This window comes from Vanellus vanellus (assembly GCF_965231255.1).
Source record: "Vanellus vanellus genome assembly, chromosome: 8".
Lineage (NCBI taxonomy): Eukaryota > Metazoa > Chordata > Aves > Charadriiformes > Charadriidae > Vanellus > Vanellus vanellus.
The window spans coordinates 11,470,290-11,491,144 of record NC_138913.1 but is presented as its reverse complement, the minus strand read 5'-3'; the positions used below and the strand labels follow the sequence as shown (position 1 = coordinate 11,491,144).

The 20,855-nt window shown below is 51.7% G+C and overlaps 1 protein-coding gene across 2 annotated transcripts in view; it reads left to right on the top strand.

Annotated features, from left to right (window-relative positions):
- Nucleotides 1-3,218: 3,218 nt before the first annotated feature.
- Nucleotides 3,219-20,855, top strand: part of DVL3 (dishevelled segment polarity protein 3) — a 33,996-nt gene continuing 16,359 nt past the window's right edge. For both annotated transcript variants that reach the window (XM_082486962.1, XM_082486961.1), the window contains exon 1: nucleotides 3,219-3,407. In XM_082486962.1, the coding sequence (XP_082343088.1) occupies nucleotides 3,241-3,407 (167 nt within the window). In that variant the 5' untranslated portion in view covers nucleotides 3,219-3,240. The remainder of the gene's footprint in view (nucleotides 3,408-20,855) is intronic.

Below are 20,855 nucleotides of genomic sequence, written 5' to 3'. Positions count from 1 at the left end.
GGCTCTTGATTCTTTGTTCCAAGTAACTATTCCACTTTTGTTCTTTCCATGTGCCTTCTTCCTTTGCTCCATAGTAGCCGGCTTCATGGTGTGAGCTGCTTTCTTACCCAGGGGTTGAGATCCAAGGGGAGAATGTTGCCAAATATCCTTCAGGCCTCGGTGGGGTCTGTGGTGGGGTGGTTTTATGGGTGCTGAGAATAGAATAGCAAAAAGAAGACAAAGTGTAGGACACTTCATATTCTCCAGAGTGGAGTTCTGGCATGGTGCAGCATCCTTATGGGTGGGTAAGTGTATACTGTTTAAAGGAGCATTAATTGCATTGCTTAAGTATAGGGTGGGCTTGATGCTTCCTGTTGCTTTCAGTCAAGATTTGTATTTGTTTGGAAGACTAGAAATGCCTTTGAGAGCAACCTTGATTGCGCAATCATTGTTAGCCATCTTTCTGAGCAATGTAAGCAGCAAGTACTTTTATTTTTTCTAAGGCCATAGTAGTCTACTTGTCTGACTTCCCATCTGACATATGTGGATGGACAGATGTCACCTAGTGTTCCTGTATCAAACCCATAACTTCAGCTAACAACAGTGCACCTTTTAGAAAAAGGTAATAGTTTTGTGTTGCTTAAAGGTGTAAGTGATGGAAGTCCACCTCTGCTTTAGGCTGTTCCGAGATTCACTAAAATGCCTAGAGTCTGTATGCTCTGTAAGGGGAAGCAATGCTATCAATGTTGCAATTTTTAAATGTAGACATAAGCCAACAGGCTGTTCAGAAACCCTTTCTTGTGGAGCTAGAGTGCTCAACATAGTCCCCAACCGCTTATTTCTTCGTCTCTGTGTTCTTAATCTCTGTTCATTAAGAGTGAGTCATACTTCACAAGACCTCTGCAAGCAGTTAAGTCAACCTATCGATTGAGTCTATTCAACACTCACCCTGTTTTAAACAAAAAGGCAGTGATAACAATGAGATTTCACCTACTGCCACCCTGGGAGTGTGTGGCACCTCTCCTCTGGGCTGCATGTGCTCCCTTGAGTGCTCAGCACTTCAGAGAGTTGCCCTTTGGGTAACAAGGGTGTCTAACACCAACAATACAGGCTCCAAGCTGTATCCACAACTGTGCTGGGAGGTGGGCAAGAGAGCGGCCCTGTCAGAAGAAGACTATCACTCTTTCACATGGGCCCAGCTTTTGACACAGGGAAGCATTGCAAAAAGGCTTAAAGATTAGCTCTGTCAGGGTTGACACAATAAGAAGCAGCTTAAACTAAACTTTTCCTTTCCTGACCTGGATTCTTCTTTCCAGATGCGCCAGCTTTTACCACAGAGCTCCCAGCATGAGGAAGTGACAATCTTCCAAGAGCTGATGTGGAAACACGGGAGAGCCTCACGCCTCTTGCAACTTCTGCTTACTTGAGGTCATCCCTTGCTTTTTTTCTTTTTTAATTTAACATCAGGTTCTTCACCCAGTCTAGCAGTGCTGCCCAGATAATTGCTAGCAACGCCTACAGGGCTCTCTCATGCATGAGGAGGCTATTTAGCTCGCGCCTGCCAGCCAGCCGGAGGAGCTTGGCTCTGTTCCCTAGAAGATCTCTCTGGTTCCTCTTCCTGTGGCAGGTGAGTCTGGCGCTGAGGGCTGGTGATCTGGTCTCACACCCTGTGCAGGCCCACAGTGTGGTTCTCCCTCTGGATTTGTTCCTTCTAATCCAGGACGGTGCAAGGCGGTTCTTGCCCGTCCTGGTGGTGGGTGTTCCCCAAGCTCCATCCACCCCAGCTTTGCTCTCGGCTACAGCTCCAGGAAACTGCTGATGGAGACGGTTCCTCGGCACCCTTTGGGTGCTGGCGAGGTGTCCAGAGGGGAAGCCAGCCAGCCCGAGACTGCTGCAGCACAGAGGCAAGTCCTAGGGGCTGGGGTCACAGTGCTGATGACTGTAGGTAAGAGACTGATAGGGTCTGGGGAGGGAGAGGATGGGGAAGAAACCGCAGAGCCAAGGGACTCTGTAGGAGCTTATAGTGCACAGTTGAATAGGCCATGGTATGTGGAAAGGATGCTCATGAAGAGCAGAGGAGGGAGTCACTTGGTGAGGAAATGAGGGTGGGGAACTTGAAGGGACACTGCAGTGTCCAGTGCCTGTGTACTAGGGATGATTGCTGGATGGTGACAAGGCGTTTGGAGGGAAGCCACAGCTGGAGAGGAACTGGGGTGGGAGGTACTGTGCTTCTCTTGTGCAGCAGAGTCCCTGTGTGGGGTGACCATCAGAGACGGCGTACGGGGAGTTCAAAGGGGTCTGGACATGGGAGGACAGGGTAGAGTAGGGTATACCTCATGTTCTGTAAGCTGTGCTTAAGGAGTTGTGGATGTATGAGGAGCATGGGGAAGGCTGGGAGGTGTGTGGAGGAGGACCAGGGCTGCAGAGATGGAGGAGGAGGCCTGGGGTGTGTACATGAGAAGCAGCGGAGGTTGCGGGACGCAGGAGCACGCGTGGCACAGGAATGACCATGTGTGTGAAGCAGCATCAGGGGGTGCAAGAGGGGATAAAGCCGAATGGGGGGCTGGGGGGGCGCTGGGAGGGGTATACGGGCACACCCCAGCTGGGACGGGGATGTGGAAGCGTGGGGAGAAGGAGGCTGTGTGTAAGGGGACGTGGGTGTGAAGTAAAAATCCAAACCCACCCGTAGGCGCTGGGGCTGTGCATGGCAGCGGGGGGGGGGCATGCAGAGGGGGTGCAGCAGGAGCAGCCCCGGGGAGAGGGGTGGGGGTCAGCGCCCATTCCAGTGGGGGTGTGTGTCTCATATCAGTGCGGGATGTCGCCCGGGCGGGCGGGGGTCTGGGTCGGGAATGTGCCAGACCGTGCCCCTCACGGGGTGCCCATTGAGCCCCGGTCCATCGCGGGGTACCGGCTCCAGGCTGCCGGCTGGGGCTGTGTCCGCGGCGCGGTCCCCGCGGGGCGCCGGTTCCGGTTCCGGCGGAGCCGGGGCGGAGGGCGGGCGGGTGGGCGGGGGAGGAGCCGCCGGAGCCCGAGTTTGCGCTCTGGAGGCGGGCGGCGCTGGGACCCGGAGAACAAGGGGCGCGGGGGGACCGGGCGAGCGGAGGCCGCAGCCGGGCCGGGGCGCGGGCGGGGACCGGGTCGGGGCGGGCGAGAGCCGGGGCCGGGGCCGAGGCGGCGGCCGGGGGCGGCGGGCCGCGCCGGGCCGGGGTCGGAGGAGGCGAGGCGGAGGAGGCGGAGGCCTGGCGGCCGGGCAGGGGCGCCATGGCGGCGGCCGAGACGAAGATCATTTACCACCTGGACGAGCAGGAGACGCCGTACCTGGTGAAGCTGCCGATCCCGGCCGAGCGCGTCACCCTCGGCGACTTCAAGGGCCTCCTCAACCGCCCCAACTACAAGTTCTACTTCAAGTCCATGGACGACGACTTCGGGTGAGCGCCGACCCGGGCCCGGCCCGCCGGTCGCCGTGGGGGGGGGGGAGAGGGAGTCCGCCCCCACCGTCCCCGTCGCCGCGTGGGGAGCGGGCTCCCGTGGGCCTCCCGTGGGGGTTGTGGGGGGAGAGCTGGGGACATCCGCCCCGCAGACTGCTCGGGCTGGGGCTGGCTCCCCCCTCCGCACCCCTCTGTCTGCCGGAGGCACCTCGGAGGAGCCCATCGTCCCGTCCCAGGATCGCCCCCTCGCCGTGGTCGGGCAGCGCCCGAGCTTGGGGGTGGGGGGGGCATCTCCCAGCGCGGCCCACGATGGGGGTGTACAGGGGCGGCGTCCCCCCGTGTGTCCTACTCGGGGTTGTCATTCCCCACCGAAGGGGCCTGGGCAGCTCCGGCTGTGCCTGCCTGGGGAGGGTGCCCCTTCCTCCCGCCACCAAGAGGGTGCTGGGGCAGTGCCTTCTCCATCAGCCCTTCCCGGGGAGTGGATTTGGGGACAGTTTTGTTCTCCTACCATCCATTTTGGGGAGGGCCATCCATTTTGGCAGCTTTGTCCTCCACATCTTATCTTTGGGATGAATGGGTAAAGGGGACCAGTGGTGTTCTCCCCTGCCTCCATGGAGAAGGAGTGAGAGCTCTCCACGTGCTGCCCATCTCTGAGCAAGGGCTGCATGCAAGACCTGCTGTCCCCACGTACACGTCCCATCCTCAAGATAAGATGTCCCATGCCTGATCTCTGGGATGGGTCTGTATAGAAGAGGGGTGCAGCCCTGCCTCGCATCCCATCTCCTGCAGGGCGGCCGTCTTCCAACACTGGTATTTTCCTAACTTCTTTTGTGATGCCCTTTGGTTCCTTCCATCACATGTGGCTGTTTGGAAGTGAGGAGGAATATTCTGTCCCTTCTTTGGATGGTTGTACTGACTAATCTTCTGGGGAGCCCCTGCTGTCTCCTACCCTCGTAAAGTTGGTGACTGTTCTGGAGAGCAAGTACCATGTGAAGCAGACTGACTGTAAGACTCTTTGTCCCCACTCTGTTTTGTCCAGTATTCCTACATCTGACTCTCTTCTAGTCTTTTTGAGGACCTCCGTTTTCATCCTGGGAACGTAGCTTCTCTTGGCTTCCACAACATGTGACCTGTTACCATTCCTAGCACTTTGGTATTTGAAAGAGTTGCATGATCCTCCTTCCTCTGGATTTTCCCCCCGCCTCTGAAGATTTAGTGTTTACAGTAGGTCTTGTGTATGGAGGCTGGGACTGCAAAAAGCTTTCAGTTTTATAGTCTTCCTGGTGTCTTCTTATTGCGCCAAATACCTCCCTAGGCTGTGATCTTGGCTCGTACCCTGCGTTGAACAGGGCTGGGCCTGTTCGGGGCTTGGATGGAGATCGGTGTGGCTGCCTCGGCAGGAGGTGCTCTCCCCTCTGCAGCCAAATTATCCCAGTGCCCACGTTCCCGTTAGCTCCAGAGGTGCCAGCTTTCAGATGAGGCTTGAAATTTGGAGTCACTCCTTTGACCACAGTCTGGGATGCTTTGCCTCCCTAAATTCCTCCTGACCCAGTGGAGAGCTTGAGTGCTCTGAAGCTTCCCTGTTCTTTCCAGGCAAATAGAAGTCTCATTTTCCATAAATTTCCTCAGCAATATCAGTTGTCTGTGGATCGTTTCCTGTCCCTCGGCTGTTGAGTAGCGTTGGGTGCTACGAAACAGCTGCCTCTCCCCATCTCAGAGGGGACTGTGTTCATTGGTGGGAGAAGCGAATTCTCCATGCATGCTGTTTGTAAACAAATGCTTTGGGATCCTTTGAAATGTTGTTCTTGAAGTGAATTCAAACTTGTCTTGAATGAAACATTGCCATGTGGGTGGGAGAGTGTCTGCGTAACTATAAACAAAGTTTAGTAATAAATAGCAGTGTCTCGTGTTGGGAAGAGGGGTCTGGTGGCAGCAAAGTTCTATGCGGTGCCTCTTCATCCTCCTCTGTTTCTTTAAGGCTCCACAAGAGGAGGCAGATGGTAGATTAATGAAACTCAACGATAAAGCAGCATAGGGAGTTGTGGATGTTAACTGGGAGAGACGAAAATCACTCGGGAAGACACAGCGAGTTTAGTTGCATCAGCAAAGCATGGGATGGATTTTTTGTTGGGACCAATTCAGCTAATTCTTCTGGGAAAAACGAACCTTTCTGGAAGGGAAGGTGCAGCTGAGAGGGGTCAGAGGCTCCATCTGGGCAGCCTGTTCCTGCGTGATGAGTTGCTCAGTCGGAGCAGCACGCGACGAGGCCTTGTGTGGAACAGAGGGTAGAAAACCTCTCAAGGTGCCAGTATGGATGCCCCATCAGGAAAGCTGTCGTTTCTTCTTTCTGAAGAGCTGAAGAATGTGCTGGTGATTGGCTGGAGTACGGGGGGTGGGGTGGGTGGAAACAGACAGAGCAGTCCAGCCGCGGCCTCATCTCTGAGAAGCCCTGGAGCCCTAGGCACAACTTGAAATAGAATCATAGAATTGTAGAATCCTTTAGGTTGGAAAAGACCTTTAAGATCATCAAGTCCAACCAAAATGTTTTGTGATCCCTGGTAATTGGTGTTCCAGGAAAAAGCAAGCCATTGGTCTGCAGGGAGAGACAGAGATGGAAGGGCAGAAGGTACCTCAGCTGCTTGACTGGAAATGCATGGGCAATTAGTGAAAACCAGGAGGAGATTAACTGTGGCTGTATTCAGAAGCTGTGTGCCAAGGAAGGGCATTGCGCTGTCACACGTGTCCCTCTCAGCCCCTTCCCTCAAGATGCCCTCTGCCCAGTGTGGGGGATGGCCTGGCTTGTGCTGACAGTTGCTAAGCTGGGCTGGTTTTTGTCATTTGGGCAGTGTCCAGAAGTCCTACTCAGGGTAAATAAAGAGTCAAGCTATTAACAGTGGATGGCCTTATGGCAGCTGATCAACGAGGAGGAGACCTGCAGATCCGATGGCTCATGCTTTTCATCAGCAATTGGACCTTTTGCAACATTCCTGTGTCGTAAGACTAAGTTCTCCTCTCATCTCTTGTTGGGAACGGAGGCATCTCACCTTCCAGGGTCAACTGGGGCAAGATGTAGTCCAATGTTTCCTCTCACCTCTATTGCCCAGACTGAATCTGTTTCTCCCTCTTCCTCCTCTTTCCAGGCTGGGGATCTCCAGCCTGGCATTCCCTTCAGCTCACCCCATCCCCAAGGCAGTATTACAGCCGCAGTCTTGGTGTGTGGGATTTTTCATTCTTTTGTTTATCTTGTTAATATTTGTTTGCTCTGAGAATCAGGGCGGTGATGGAGCAGCTTCAGTGTTTACATCTCCTTGGAAATGTGAACTGAGGCTCCCCTGGGTGGCTGTGGAGTTGTCGGGTTACGCCAGGACCCTAGTCAGAGTGCTCAGCCCCAGATTAAGAAGACCTCAGAATGGTGTCAACTCTTGGTGGGAAGGAGGAGAAATGAGATTTCATGCATCTTCCTGTGGAGAGGAGCTGTGAGCAGCAGGAAGGCTCCAGGGTTTCATTGCCTGGTCTACCCAGCATGTAGTGGCCTACAGCCACAGATAGAGAATCCAACCCGAGCCCAGTGGTGCAGAGCAGTGACACAGGGAGCAGATATTTGCCCTTGTTGGCTTTGTGTATTGCTAATCCCAGAACTGGAGATGTGGAAGAGCTACTGGACTGATGGTGGACGTATGGCAGTTCAGAGATGTAGTACAGTCTTCTTGGGCCTGAGATTGAGATACTTTGTGTGGATGTGCCTCACTGTAAAGTGTGGAAATACACTTAGCCTGTTAACCTTGCCCTCATTAGACAATGAAGGTGTTGGGGTTTTTTGGTGTTTTTTACATCTTGAGTCTTTTTATTCAACATTCTACAGGTAAGATCTGTGTGGTCAGCAGGAGAAAGCCTTAGATCAGTGCAGTGCTATGACCGCTTGTGATATCCATGTTCTCCATCAAGCCATCTGCAGGTTTTTCATGGACTTTTCAGGGACTTTTAAACAGACTTTTTACTTTCTGTCTTTTTTTTATTCCTAATCTGTGAAATGGAAATTGTAACAGTGCTCTTGTGCCTTGTCTTGTCTGCTTGACACTGTGAGCTTCTTGGGCAAATATTTGTGTGGATCTCAGCATGACAGAGCTCTTGGTTCTGTAGAGGTGCTGCAAGGACAATACTGTAAATTCTTCTGGGGGCCTGTGTAGTTGGGATGGGAACAATCATGCTGATGGTGTGTGGTAGCTGGTAATTTGCTGGGATGTGGGTTTCAGTGATGTGTAAAGTGTTGCCTCCTGCGTAAGTCCATTGTGAGAAAGGTACCTGTCTCTGGGCAGTATGGATCTTCTCTCCAGCCAGATTGTGTGCATGTGTGCCCCAGCTGAACTACAGGTTTGACTTTTTGTCTGGCCAGGTGACCAGTACAACTCTGAGGATATTCTTATATCAATTGAAATGTGGTTTCTTTTGACTCATTCTTTGCTTGTGATTGGTGCTGCTCGTTTTCTGTCAATCGGAAGGTGTTCCCACAGGGGCATGCTAAAGTTTAATTTAAACTTTGCAAAGCAGTTTCAGTTAAATGAGTGCAATTTGTGCATCCGGGTAAGTCCTTAGCACCTGGCCTGAAGTTCCAGCTTGTCTTTCCATAAATTGTGGAATGCCTGAAAGTTTTAATTTCTTCTGCATGTGGAGAAAGCACGTGGGTTATCATTTTGCTTATCTTCACTTCATGCGGCCACCTCTCCTCTTCCTGCTGCTCCTGCTAAGGGACCATCCCTCCCTCCCTCATCTCACCTACTTGTTCTGCATTGTCGGGAGGACACCAGTGATTTGAGGTACAGTGGTGGGATGGTGCTACTCCTCCCACTGCTGCTGATTTCTCCCTCTTGCAGGTCTCCATTCCAATTTTAACTTCAGAGCTGTGGTGAGTGATTTCCTAGGTCTCAACTGTCAAGTGAAAATCAGTATCCCAACTAATCGCTAGCCCGGTATCTAATCCAGACCTGCTTAATTATCACCTGCTCCCCAAAGCTGGGTACAAGACAGCAATTAGGGCAACACTTTGGAGGCTGAACAAAGCGGGCGCTGCTGGAATTCCCAGCGCAGGGGTCAGATGCCGTTGGTATTTGGCGACCTCATCTCCTGCACACGTGCATGGGGAAATGCGTTGACGCTCACTGAAAGGCTGAGTGATTTATTTTTATTGCAGGATCTTTTTGAAATTGATGCCAGCAGTGACTGTCCTTCTGGCTGGAAGTGTTTGGAGCCAGGGAAGGGATCCTAAACTTAATAAGCAGTGTCAGTCCCTAAGCAGTGGTGAGCCGCTGGCATGGTGCCCCTGCCTTTCCTGCCAGCTCTTTGTAGCATGAGTTGGGGGAGTTTTTATTTTGATTTTTGGAACTTTATTTTTTGAATTTTGAGCTGGAAACTCTGCTTTCTGCAGAAGACCTTTGCTTGTCCCATGCCTCTGGTGGAGAGTGCTTCCATGTCAGTGTGGATTTCATGCAGGGAGAGGTTGGCAAGAGGTCTGTGAGAAAAAGGGCCTCCAAAACTGCGTGCAACTCTCTTGCATGCTAACATCCTTTGTGGTACTTCTGTCCGAGTGACAGCATTGGCTTGGCTGTGAGGTGGCCAATGCTTTTCTTCATCTTCTGGCTCGTCCCTGTCCTTTCTGTGCCACTTAAGGGCAGCACTTAACCGTGTGAGAAGCCACAGCACCCCATCTCTTGTGCTCCCCGCTCTGGAGGATGTATGATTCCCTCTCTGCTCACGTGGGATATGCTGCCCCGGTTAGCAAGGTTCTACCAGAGATTATTTTTTGGACGTTTTGCATGTAGGTTACTGCAGCCTGTGCCTCTGTCTTGTGGGCTGCTGAGGATTTGGCAGAGAGCTGCTAACCACTGTCTGCGCTTGTGGTGGGAAGTTCCTGTAATGCTGCCCGTGCTGGGGGGTGGCCCATCGACACTGGAGCTGATCCTGGCTGTAGCTGCTGCTGGAGGCTGTTTCCAAGTGTCGTGGCGGTGGTGGTGGGAGGCTGCAGCGGTTCCAGGGCTGGGGTGCAGATGGAGAGGGTTAGTTGATGGTATTCGCTCCTTCCCTGGGTTGTATTGTCTGCGCCTGGCAGCGTGTGTCCTGCTGTTCAGACCCAGCTATTACTGACTCCGTAGGTGTCCGACTTCATCTGTTGTGGTTGGAGCTGTGCTCCGAAGGCCACATTGAATGGCAGTTGTAGCCTGGTTTCTTTGCCCAGGGGTGGTGTTCGGAAAGCCAAGTTAGCCAAATCGGGCTGCAGACCAATTTCCCTAAGGCCTTGTCTGTACTATGCAAACAATGAAACTTTACAACAGCTATTGAACTTGTTTGCAGCTAGAGCTGGTCAGAATATATTTTTTTTTTTTGACTGAATGTATTTTCTCCCAAAATATGGTGTTATGTTGAAGCCAGCATTTTTCTTGGAGTGGTATTGTTTTCAATTATGTTTTTGATGAGAATGTCTCTTAATTTTAAGCCTCTCTTGTCATCTCTGAAAGGAAGGTCAAGAAACCTTTGCCCATCCATGAGAATGCAGCTGTTTTGATGCAGTTCTGTGTTTTGAAATAATCTGGAGGACTCTGGTCCTCCAAAGTCATGCACAGAGCGAAAACCTACCTTGACATCTCAGAAATTGCTGTGAAGTAAATCTGTGTGCCTTGACTGTCTGTGGTGCAGCTGTGCTCCAGCGTGGTTCAGTCTCTGAGGTCAAGGCCAAACACTGTTAAAAATGGCTCATAAACCACCATAATCTGGGTTGTGACCTGAGCGTTGTTCATTGTTGCGGGATGATACTGGTGGCCCCACTGCTCAGTCTTCTGGTTCCTGCTGAAATACATCTTTTGAGCATTTCATCTAGAACTTGGCTGTTCCCAAATCCCAGACCTTGGCTCAGCTGCAGAGTGGGTACTGGATCTTCTGGGTGGTGATGTGAGGAGTGATGTTCCTTTCTACACAGCTATGGTAAGAGCAGGATGGCAGGAGGGGAGACAGCGTTTCTTCCTGAGAAGGAAGGTGCTGGCTTGTATAGATGGAGGCAGACAGCCCATGAGCCCAAGACCAGTGTGCTCGGAGCACTGAGCCTTCAGTAAGTCTCTCTTCTCCAGCATGCTCCTGGTCTCCTTCACCTGTGATTTCCTCACCTGGTCTCCCAGCAGGCAGAGTCATCTGGGTCTGCAGCCTTGTGGCTTGAACTCTTGAAGGTGAAGGTAGTTACCCACCACCATGCGTTTGGGGATGCTCTGTGAGTATAAGCAAAGAAAATCTGGTTTCCCCTGCAGCTTTTCTGCTGCACAGATGTTTTTGGCTTGGATCCTCTCTCAGGACCTGATGCCCACCATCTAGACTTGAAGGCTGTATATGTAGAGGTGTATGGAGCATAGTTAAAATTCCTCGAGTCCTTTTTGAGCTCATGTACTTAAAGTGGTGGGAAGCCTCTTGCATGTCTGCATGGCGGTTCCTGAACTGTTCTGAGCCGAGGATATCTGCTGTAATGAAGTGCTACTCCTCCACCCTTGACTGTATCCAAATAGATATAACAATGTTGTGGTTTAGGATATTTGATCTGTGTGAAAGCTGATGAAGGAGAGCTGGGCTTACAGAACACAGCAGAGGCTGCGCCTGCAGGAAATTGCCTTCATGTTGTCGCACCAGCTCTGCATCGTGCTGCACATCTGATGAGGCAGCAGTCAGGGCTGTGTGGTTTTGGTGTTTCCTATTGATTTCCTCCTCTCTCCATCCCTTGTTTGTTATTCAGAGCCTGCCCTTCTGACCTGTGCTGGATGGATGGTGGTTTTCCAGAAGGGGGATGTGGCACCACGTGGCTGTGTTACTGTTTGTCCTGGTGATGCTGGCTTGTTAGGCAGCAGCTGGCAAGTTTAAGTAAAACTTAATCCTGCTGGTGGCTGTCATTGGAAATTTTTGGCCTAAATCCTTTTGTGAAGGCTTTTTGGAAGGCGTTGAAGTAAGGTACAAATCTGGGAATTAGTCTAATCTCTGTGACTTTCTCTGCTTTGTGTGCTTATCTGTGTAATGCCATGGTGGCCTTAGGAGAGTACATACATGAGCTCTTGGGCTGTGAATATCACTGTCTCCAAAGACTGCATTAGCTTGCAGAGCTGAAGTATTAGTATATCCCTAAGCCCCTGCTCTGAAGCTCTTGATTTCACTTGTTTCTATCACTGTGTTGTTGCTCCTGTAGCACAAATATTGAGCCTGCCCAGGAACAGGCTGAAATTCTCCAGAGGCTTTCACAGGCAGAGATGCCTGGTGCTGACCTTCCTGTGCTGTGTAATCCTGTATCGCAGTGGAGGGTTGGGACTGTTGTGGTGGTTGTATCAGTTATTTATTAAAGGACATGTGCCAGAGGCATTGTTTTTCCAGTCACAGCTCGCTACTGAAGGCAGCAGAAGCAGCATTTGGGTAGCCTGCTCCACTAAGTCCTCTGTGTTGGTTATCCCCTCACTGGGGCATCTCTCCGTGTCTCTTGTTGGCTAAAATTTTCTATCTTGCGAGAACTGGAGGAAAAAGAAGATACAGTAAGTGGTGACTGAATCGTTGCAGTGGGAGTCTGTCCTTCTGGTCCTGGCTGAAGATGTGAGCTGAAAGGGGGAAGGCTTCCTTGCATGACTTGGAGCAGAGATCTGTTTCTGGGAGAGCTGGCACCGGCTGCTGTGTGGGAAGGTCTTTCCTCTGCTGGTTTTTGACCTGCCCCTAGGGTTTGGAGAGGAATTTATTTGCTACGTGGCCCCTCTGATCGCTGGCAGCTGTCTCTGTGATAGGCTGGGAACTCAAGGTCTGGGTAGCAGGGGCGGTAGGCTTTTCCTTGTTTTCTGATGGCTGGCAGCTCCTACCATATACAGTCTGGTTCTGAGGACACTGAGGGTCTTCCAAATGGGTCTGTGTTTTGGGAGCTCTGTCTCCACATGGATTATCATAGCGGAGAAGCTGATGCTAGCATGTAGCCTGCCCACTCACTGGGCTTCAGCTTTTTCCCTCAGCATTGCTCTGACCTATTCTAACCTGCTTGAGATTCACAGACTTTTTGTGTCTCACCATCTGCGAGCAAATAGGTTATCCCCTGTACACTGCACTATGCCATGCCAGTGTTGTTGATGACCAGAGGAGTGTCAGAAGTGCAGTGACAGACCTGGCTTTGTGGCAGGGGGAAGGCTGCTGCTGTGCTGATGGCTGTTAGCTGGGTTGGCCCCAGGGCGCAGCAGCTTCTCAGACTGAAGCTTTCTCAGAAGCTGTGACGGATATGCAAACTCTGTATTTCTGTTTGCATGTGGCTAATGAGCTGTCCCAGTTCATTCAGCCCTGCCTAGCTCAACCAGTATTTTAGTGCCATTAGCAGAGAGACTTGCCTGTGGGCCCAGCTGAGGCTGCGCTATACTGGAAGCCCATATAGGGCCTTAATGCAGGAAGTTTTGCCATTGCATGGTGCTCATTTGAATTTTTTCTTACTGGCTTTTGTAGCTCTGAGGAGGGTGGATTTTCATGGATCTAGCTGCACAGCCGAGTCCCTTATGGCAGACCTCCCAGCTGTCTTAGACCCGGAGCTGGTAAATGCACCTTTAGGTCCTGAAGGGGTCCATCTCCTGTGAGATGGATTTTCCTTCCAGAGTTTTGTTTCAGCTGGTGCCAAAAGGTGAGTTGGTTTGGTAAAACTCTTAAGATTATTCCCTGCCCAGGCATCCTGGAAGTGGCAGAGGAGTTTCAGGGTGGCAGCATGTTCTTCAGCTTAGGATACACTCTGTCTGGGTTTCTTTGGGGCAGCTCCGATTTACTGCTGAGGTATGTAACATCTATACCAGGTGTGCATGTTGAGTCTGATGTGTCTGAGCTGGGTCGGACTTGCGTGGCATGTGTCTGTGCTTCTGAATCCCCCATGCAGAAACATGGGAGCCTACTGCAACAGTCTTTCTTGATGTGCTGATATTGCCTGTGTGAGACACTTCAAAAATCTTTTGGTGCCTTCGTACGATGTTGCTTTTGGTGCACTTGGTACCTGTGCTCTGGTGGGAAGTTGCATTCCCGTGTAGTGAGGTGCATAGACTTGAGGTGAGGACTGTGTCTGGCCACGTTATCTGTAGGGACCAGGTGAGCTCCTGGCTGGTCCACACATGGTGCTGGCACTAAGTGGTCGTGGTGACTTTACATGTGACTAAAGGAGAGATGCTTCATGGGATATTGGTACCACCATCATAGATGATTAGGAAGCTCAAAATCAGGATCTTGTTGTAACTTGACTAATCAGCAGATTCGCAGACATCGGAAACAGTCCTATTACAGTACTAATGTGTGACGAGTCTGGTGTTGGGAGTAATTAATGTGTAGAGTGACCAGTTCAACACAGTTACTGAGCTCACAGGATATTTACAGAATGCAGACAGCTTGTGCTGCCTTTTGCTGCACTTCATCCTTGAAGGACCTGGGAGTTGGCAGCTGTGGTTTTGAGATCCTCCACAAGAGGAACATTTCACATCACATGTGATGGTGACTTCTGGGGGTCACTGACTGTTATCCAGCCTTTGCAGTTGTCAGAGATGGCAGGTGGGAAGGTTTTGAATGGTATGTGACAGGGTCAGGCCTGGGAGTTCACAGTGTCAAAGAAAAGCATCAGCTCTGAGTTGGATTTGGTCCTACAGAGGTGGGGTGTGTTGCTGTAGTAATCCAAAGCACCATCCTCTTCTAAATTGTGTGGAAACTTACCCTCTTGTCGAAAAGGCTCCTGAGCCCTGGTGTACAAGTGAGTCCCAGCAGGATCTGGACTGAGTTCTGTACACGGCATCTCGTGCAGACTATGGACTAATGCCGGTCATCGCTTATAGGTGGGCTGCTGAAACAGAACAGCCTGGCTGCTTGCAGAAAACACTTTCCTTCCAGATCGAGACAATGGCTTGCCCCCTGTTTCAGTAGATCTCTGACACTCCTTTGGAGGACTCCTAGGCAGGTGATGGTCTCCCAATTGCCTAGATATTGCTTTGTCCAGTGGAACATCCATCAGGTGTCAGGAGGAGTCCTGTGGGCCAGGCCTGTCATAAAGGAAGGAAAAAGAAGTGAGTATTTTAGTTGCTGAGAGTAAACCAGCAGCTTGGTGGAGACAGGTCACATTTTCCCTGCTTCTTGGCTCATCAGATTCCTTTTAATTTACAGTAATTGATTGACTCCTGCTTTATGGCTCTCATCCACTTTCTGGACCTCTAGTTGAGTGAGTTGTGTACCAGCGCATGCTTGGTTTAGTTAGGACTGGAGCATCTTTCTTGTCTCTTTCTTCCAGCAGTTGAAGAGTATTTGCTTGCTTGCTTGCTGGGTGGTGGCTAGAGGGCAACCTTGGCTGGCCTGGTAAAGGATGCTTGGTAGGAGATTGCTCATTGTGTTGGTCAAGTGCTTGGCCCTGTGTCTGGAAAGGAGTTTGGTGAAGATGACTGGTATTAGCTGAAATAAATGAAGTATATAAAAAGCTACTAAAATGTGCTGTATTTGCTGTCTCTCTGTACAGGGAACTTCTTGTACCATCCCCTGCACCGACACCATCAAAAGCAGCAGACCAGGTGAAACAGCTAGCCTTCCTCTACCTCTGATTGGTTTTGTCTACTGGCAGAACTGTGTAGGAGCTCATCATTTAAACTGTTGTTTTTCTCCAAGTTCTTTCTGGCTTGCTGACAATTTCCTGAGAGTGAAGTGAATAGTTCAGGTTGCGCCACAAATTATCCAGGGCCCAAAGGTGAGGATGAAAAAGAACATGTGTCCCTGTTCTAGCGATGGTCAGAAATGGTTCTTACGAGCATTCAGACCCCTCATGCTGTCTGCTGCCTCCTGCATTTTAGGACCAGAGAGACACAGTATCACTGTTTGCCCTTTTTTTCAGAGTGCTGCAATAGCCTGGGATCGGGGACAAAGTTCTTTCTTTGCCACCATGCAGCTGTTGTAGCTCTGAAAGGCTCTTTTTTGCGTGATTCTTTCTCATTGTCTTTGGCAAATGTTTTGTGGTGGAACTTAGTTTTGAGCTTTATTAACTTGCTGTTGGTTTTATAGGGGTTCTCTGTATGTCTCACAGACCCAGTTAGCAGAAATGTTGCTGATGGTAGCCCAGCTGGATGTGAAGAGTAGGTGCAGTCATCTAGAGCCTGTTATCCTTCATGGCCCCTTCCCACCAGGTAGGAGGTTGGGCTGGTTTCCTTGGGAGACTCTTGCAAAGTTGTACTGGGAGAGAGTAATGTGAGCTGGTCAGTGCCTTGAGGGCAGGACAAGTGTGGAGGCTGCTTTGTCATCTCCTGGTGGAGATCTGTCATTATATACAAATTAATTGTTAACATGATGGGGGAAGCAAGCCTCACTCCTCCACCCAAGACATCTGCCTTGGTCTGTGCTTTCCCAGACCTGCTCTGGAGGTGGCTGGCCAGCAGAAAAGTGCTCTGAGAGCAGAGGGCTGGTGCTGGGCAGGGCTGCTGTGCTGGTAGCCTGGGACAAGGGGGTGCTGGCGAGCAAACTGCTCTGTGGCAGCTCCATGCTTCCCCAGGTGTGCAAGTCCAAGCTCTCAGACTTTGTTTCCCACCCTCCCCCTCTTCCCATTTTCCCCCTCTTCTCCTCTCCTTGCTCTCCCGCTGAGTTGATGCTTTTCCAGGAATGAGCTGTACTGCTGGCCCAGCACATTCCACAGCAGCAGCGCTTTCTTGGCAGGAGCCTCGCCTGCTGTTAAGAAAAAGCAGGACTGACTTGGCGTCCCTCAGCTGAGGGCCAGAAAAGGAAGGCCTGGTCCTACCTTCCTCACGGTGCGTGCAAAGCCTTCCCGGACATCGTGTCCCCTCTCCCTTGCCTGTTGTGTATGTGCTAATGTCCCCCCAGCAGTTGTCAGAGCCCTTTAGAGCTCCTCACTGTTGTCTTAAACAGCGTGAAGTCCTGGGTGGGTGACTTGTGTGGAGAATTGCATGGAATTCCAGGGCCCAGACACCTCTTCCACAAACTTCTAGATAAGGCATTGTTGTGCCCTTTATGTTTTGCTGCCTGCAGTAGCTGGGTAAACCCTTGTTCCACCTCTCAGGACAGTCCCTTTCTCTTTGTTGGCAGTAGCTGCTGTGTTGCAGCTCTGCATTGTGGGTTCTTCCCATCGTCTGTACCCAGACAGAGCTAAGTGCCACAGCAGACCAAGCCTCCTCTGGTTTGTTTGCTGTCTCTCAACATTAATATGAACCATAGCAACTGCATCAGGATTTTACCCTGTCTCATACACATGTCTTCGTTCAGCTGAGGTCTCTTTGGGCCTGTTTCTTATCTCACCTTGAATAAAAGCCCAGCTTTTGGTCACTGCTATGTCTGCGGGAATGCAGAAGGTTACTTCTGCAGACATTTAACCTCGTCTGTCGTTCTCATGATGAGTCTTTGCACTTGCGTCCTTGTGTTGGGCCACGCAAGCTCTTAGAGTTGTTGAGGAGCTGAAACTGAGCTACCAGGGTGAAGAACCTGGCTGGGCTTCTGCTGGGAGGTTCCCATTTGCCCTGATTTCCAATTCAAAGAGACTGGAAGTGTCACTGAACCTTCTGGGGCCTGCAGAATGCTTCCTTTGATGGTGTCTCTAAATCTCCTTCTGGGGGTTGGAAACATTGGTTGGGCAGGGCAGGATTAATTAGTGTGAAGGTGCCTCCTGCAGCCCCCGTGCAGCTTCCTCCTCCTCCTGGTCGGAGGACAGGCCTGTTGGGCTTGTTTGCAGAGCAGTGCTGCAGCCAGATGGTCACTCGAGATCAAGCCGGGAGGGGCATCCAGGGCTCTTGAGCTCCCTTCTAAATCAAAGTCTGTAGCTTTGCTTTGATAAGTGCTGCTCCTGGGCAGGCCTGTGAGCGTGGGTGGCTCGTTCCTAAATGCCATTCCTTTTCCAGCCTTTGGACTAGATGAACAGGAGGTCTGTCCTCTGTCATCACCTGCCCGGTGATGCCTGTAGGACTGAGCACAGGTCCAGCTGGGACCAAGCATCTCCTGGATGAGGCAGACTGTGGTTCTCCTTGTGTATGTCCAGTGGAGTGATTGCACATGTGTTGATGAGGTGTCCTTGGGGAAAACAGTTGCCATGTTAGATGTCTGTTCAGCCCCTGCCTGAATGACCCTGGGGGGAACAGCGCAGCAAGCTGTGGGGTGCATGGGGGGGCTGTGGGGCAGCAGTGGTGAGCACGGTTGAGGAGGGCTGTAGAGATTACAGCCTGAAAATGAAAGAGGCTGTTCCTGTGCTTTCACTTATGGGCACGATGTCCCCACTCCTGAGGAGAGTGGGTTGTAGCTTGAAATGGGGTGACCTGTTCCTCGAGGAATCCTTGTAAAGCTCCCTTGATGTGTTAGGAGAGCAGAGGTGGCCTCTCCTGCTCAAATGTAGAGCTGTGTTGTTGTTGTTTTAGCAGGACAGCTGGTTTGTGCTTCTTGATGGTTAAAAAAGACCCCAGGTAAAGACGGTGCTGCAAAGGAGCTCACATTCACATGGGGTGCAGGGACAGACAGGAGGACAGCAGCTCCTCTGGGGAGAAGGGTCTGACAGAGCTAAATGACCCCCAAATCTGTGTTTCCCTTTTCACTCTGTGCTACAGCACAGAGGAGCAGCGAAGAATACCCTGTGGGGGGGCTCGGGAGGAAATTAAATGGGAGAGTGATGGTCTTTGTTTACACTCAGACCGCGCTTCTCACCCCAGCAGTGCGCTGGGTGCAATTTGCACCCTGTGTATTCCTTCTCCTCATACAGGAGGTAAAAATACAGTGAGGAAGACCCAAAGAATGCCCTGGCTTACAGAGACAGACAATTCAAATCCTCTAATCCTGTTTGATGCACACTGTTTGCCTGCGAAGCCCAAGGTCTCACTGGTACACGTGTGTGCTCTTTGGTTGGGCCTATCGCCCTTGGGGGAATTATCCCCACGGGAAGCACACGTGTCATGTCTGGGCTTAATCTAATGAGTGAGTATTTCCCATCCGAAATCCCAACTCTGTTGGAGAATTGCCCCGTCCAATTTTCTCTTCTGGTGAAATGGCTGCAGAGCTTGTCCCCGTGAGCTTGTCCCCATGGCCCCAGCATTTGATCTTGCAGAAGGGAGGAGGATTTTGCTCTCGAGCTAGGAGATGCTCACAGTTTTGGATAGCATCACATGAAGGTGCTTCCCTTTGCTGTGCAACATTATTAATCTATACAATCATTTGGGGACAAGACATCCCTGCCGTAAGGGGTGCGTAGTAAAGGTCTTGAAAATGAGATCACATTTCTGGTGTGTAAATCCCTGAAGCTTGTGCTATTGGGTAGAAACGTCTTCTGATGTTTTTGTTTTGTTTTGTTTTTTTCTTCTTTTTTTCGTGGTGCTGCAACCTGTAGGAGATGGGGGCTGTTAAGGTCAGAGGAGTGATCTGCTTAATCTGTGCACTTTTGGGGGAGGGTTGTAATAGGCAATTAAGTTTAACATTGAATTTTTAGGGTTTGCAATGTTGGAAAAAATGCTGCTATTCTGTGAATGTCATTCCTCTCAATAATTGAACTAAATGAAGGAAGAGATCTTACTTCTTTTTGATCTGCTCTACTAGCTTTTCATCTTTGCAGTGTGAAATTGTCACTGCTCAATTGTCTTCTCAATCTTTGCACCTCCCCTAATAAGACACTCTTTCATCCTGGCCATCGAGCTGTCTAACATGCTAGAGGGGTCCCCTTCTTGCTAATGACACAGCCCACCCCCCCCACCCCCCCACCCGCAACTCCAGATTCAGCTTTTCTCGTCACCGCCACATCCCATGATTGCTTCTCTCTGAGTATCCTCCCCATTGTGAGCCCTTCGATAGACGAGTTGGGGAATGCCAGAGATGAGCAGCGATTGCTGCTGAGCTCCAGCCTGCATCCACATCCGACTTTCAAATCCTCCTGCCGCAGCCTTTGTCAATGCCTCTTGGATTTCTTCTTTCCCTGGGCTCGTGTTACTCCATTTGAGGAGTTCTCTGGGACCCCGCTGTGGTTAGCGAGTCCCGCTCAAGAGAGACCGGAGCTGGCTGAAGCTAGAAACTCCCAAAACTCCCTCGTATCCGCAGCCTCTCCCGGGCTGGAGGCCGCCGGGGGGAGGCTGGGAGCGCAGCAGCTGTGCAGCCCGGGGTCTCTGACACGGCGCAGCCGTCTCCGAGCCTTGAGTTTTATGGCCTCCTTTCTCTCCTGTGCACGCTCTCTTGTTTCCCCACTTTCCCTTCATTCCTAGGACATGACTCTGTGATATAAAATACCCTCTAATTTCCTGAGCTGGGCTGGGGCTCCCTGGAGAAGGCAGCGTCTGCCCGCCTGTCCCTCGCCCGCTTCTGCATCCTTGTTCTAGGCTGCCGGCCTGGGAAGTGGGAGGGAAGATGGGAGCATGGCATCTTCCCAGGCTGTGGGGAGAGAGGGGTCTGCCAGCTCTTCTGGAGGAGGTGGTGGGAGGATAGGGCTGGAGAGAGGACTGGAGCTGGGTTTCCTCTGCTTTCCCTCCATCCGGGGGCTGCCCCTTCCCCTCCCCCAGCTGCATGGGAGCAGATGTGCTACTTGTGTCAGCCCTGGCAGCCCCTTCTGCACACCCCAGCCAGGCTCCTGCGGCAGCCAGAGACTCGTCCCCTCCTGCTGCTCCTCCTCCTCCTCCTCTTCGCCCCCGGCTTGGCCCCGTGTCGCTGGGGATGGCAGCTGAATCATCCGCCCACTCGGCCTGCCTCCCCTGTAACCCTCCCTCTCCCCTTCCTCCCTCCTTCCTCCCTCCCGCAGGTCTCTTTGTTGGAAAATTCAAGGCAGATGAGTGCCGGGGAGCACTGGGCCTGCAGGCCAGGCGATGAGCGTTGCAGCTTGGCCGTAGCACGTCGGCCAGCCCTGGGGACAGGACGGGGGCTGGCAAGTGCCCATTCCACTGGGCGATTCTTCTCCATGTAGAGCAGCATTGCCGAGGGGGATGGACCCACGCTCTCCTGGGCAAGGCTGGGGCTGCCTCTCCATAGCAGAGGGGTTTCCCTGGGCACCATGCTCAGCCATGTTGTGCTCAGCCCCCAGCAGGACTTTAAACACTAAAAAATCTGCAACCAGGCTGCCCTGATGGATGGTAAACTAAAAGCAGTCCCTTTGAAATCAGCCTTGGGCAGATGTTTTCCCTGGACTGTGGTGACTCCTGCCAAAAGGAAAGGCTTTTAGGGAACTGAGAGAGCCTGAGCCTCATTGCGTCTGCTCTTTCGGGATTCCCGAGCTCAGACCCCATCAGGTGGCGGCTCTTTCTAGTGTTTCCACAGGATGGTTTTTCCTTCCAGCACTTCCACGGGATGGTTTCATCTCATGGCTGCCTCCCCATGCAGCTGGGGAGGAGAAACGTGGCACCACTCACAGCTCCCCCACAGGCTGCGCAGTTGGTGGCTTCTGACGTGAACCTGCGGTCTTGTTCGTGTGAGGAGTGTGACTTGAAGAGTGGTGAGAGGTGGGGG